The sequence below is a fragment of the Rhea americana genome, unplaced genomic scaffold (genome assembly GCF_003343005.1).
Source record: "Rhea americana isolate MKP2758 unplaced genomic scaffold, rheAme1 scaffold_273, whole genome shotgun sequence".
Taxonomy (NCBI): Eukaryota; Metazoa; Chordata; class Aves; order Rheiformes; family Rheidae; genus Rhea; species Rhea americana.
This window is the reverse complement of record NW_028186394.1, coordinates 1047104-1049228: the sequence shown is the minus strand read 5'-3', so window position 1 is coordinate 1049228 and position 2125 is coordinate 1047104. Positions and strand designations below refer to the sequence as shown.

Here is a 2125-nt window from a genome sequence, read left to right as displayed (position 1 = left end):
GCGGCGCCCTGGGCCGGGCCGGACCCCGGGAAGATGCTGTTCTCCCTGCGTGAGCTGGTGCAGTGGCTGGGCTTCGCCACCTTCGAGATCTTCCTGCACGTCCTGGCTCTGCTGGTCTTCTCCGTGCTCCTCGTCCTGAAGGTGGACAGTGAGGCCTCGACGCTCTCCTGGTGGGCCGTGTTCACGCCCTTCTTCGCCGCCGATGGCCTCAGCACTTACTTCACCACCATCGTCTCCGTGCGGCTCTTCCAGGACGGGGAGAAGCGCCTGGCCGTGCTGCGGCTCTTCTGGATCCTCACCATCCTGAGCCTGAAGTTTGTTTTTGAGATGCTCCTGTGTCAGAAGCTGGTGGAGCACACGCGGGAGCTCTGGTATGGACTTATCATGTCGCCTGTCTTCATCCTCCTCCAGCTGCTCATGATCCGAGCCTGCCGGGTGAACTGATACCAAGGGAAAGGCTCCCAATGACTGCCTCTTACCCTGGACAGAGCTGCGCCWGAGCCACCAGGGAGCCCTGAGCTCTAACACAGCCAGCCACGCTGGGCTTTTGCCCTCTTTTTGTTTTTGTACAGAGTGATAGGCRTTGCTAGGTTATGCAGGTCTGGTGTTACGAGAGCAATGGTGTGTAATCAACCAGGTTATTATGTTATATAATTAGCATTTCTTCAAAATACCTTTTTATACAGTGTSATTGATTTCAGGTTCACTCAGCTCTTGATGTAAATGTTGATATATCCTGACGTGCAAGSACTGTTTGACATGCCAGTTAATTTAAAATAAAAAGGTACGGATAGTGTAGTTTTTATTTATAGAACTCTTTTTTTCCCCTTGAAAGTTTATGTACTTAAAACYGCTGCCCAGAGAAGAATAATTATTTGGAGGTTAGTTGTTTTGTTGTAGATGTTCTTATAAACCTCAGATTGCTTCTGGCCTTAAACAAAGAAGCTGTTATCTTGCTTGCCTCGAGCAATCTGAGGTCATGATTTTAACAATGTGTTTTCTTCAGCAGCAATACTAGTTTTTCGCCTCACTTCCCGTTTTTTTTCACCTCACTTCCCTGAGCAATATTTCATGCCTTCAGTGTGCTAATGAGATTTTTCATGGGGTTGTGCTATGAGCCAGAGRGGGCTCTTCCTTTTGTCTTCCTTTTTTAAAAATTTTTTTTGAACAGAAATGTATTTTTTTTCTTTGCGTTTCAGATCCATTCCCCAAATATAGTTACAAGGGTGTTGGGAGGGCAAAGCATAGGGATAGAAGCATGAACATTGATGGTGCTTCTGAAGATGGATTTTCATTGAATCACAGCTTTCGGGTGAAATGCTCTCCTCAAATATCTAGAAATAACCCACCTTAAATGAGGGTAATTTCATCGCTCTAGGGGAGTTAATCAGGAAGTTAATGTGAGTTTCATAAAGAACTGCCAATGCAAAAGACACTTTAGTGTCATTTCGCTCCTACYGTGAGGTTGTTCAGGACTATAGACTCCTTATCTATATATGGGACAACAAACATTACTTTGGTGCCCAGGTCTAGAGGACTGTTCTCCTTTAGAAGCTGGATTTTAGAGACCTCTGTACTATGATGATGACTGCAAGAAACACTTCCCAGCAGYTGTGGGCTTCCCTTCCAACCTCAGCAGTGCTCTGTGACCCATCCCTGTCTTTGCCCCATCTACCTAACTGCAGGTGTCATCACGTGTTCTCTGCAGCTCTCAGGTTATATTTCATGCAGATAARATCTTGAAAWGGAGAATGGCTGCATACATCACCTGAATTTAGGAGATGAGATGGGATGTAACTAGCAGAGCATGCATTAAAAAAAAAAAAAAAAAGGTTGAGAATTGCCACAGTGTGGGACTTTATCACAATCTAACAGTCAAGTGCTTCTCAAATTGCGTAAAGCAGATTTTTTTTCTACCTTCATATCTGAAATCTAGAAAATCTGTAATTACCTAGCCTCTTGTGTAACTTGTATTTGCTTTTAGCATTTTGGAAGCACACAGGTAAGAAAAGACCTATTTCCCAAGCTTATTTTTCCCATGTACTGATTTTAGATACTTGTGGCTGTGAGTTCAGAGCAGATCTCATGGGATATTCCCTTAGCAGGTTCTCTGTTGAAAAAGCTC

At 44.6% G+C, this 2125-nt stretch overlaps 1 protein-coding gene across 1 annotated transcript; it reads left to right on the top strand.

Annotated features, from left to right (window-relative positions):
• Positions 1–11: 11 nt before the first annotated feature.
• TMEM203 (transmembrane protein 203) lies at positions 12–798 on the top strand. The gene has a single exon (XM_085308364.1). It carries the CDS (start codon positions 34–36, stop codon positions 442–444), a length of 411 nt encoding a protein of 136 aa, XP_085164490.1. The 5' UTR covers positions 12–33; the 3' UTR covers positions 445–798.
• The last annotated feature ends 1327 nt before the right edge of the window (positions 799–2125 follow it).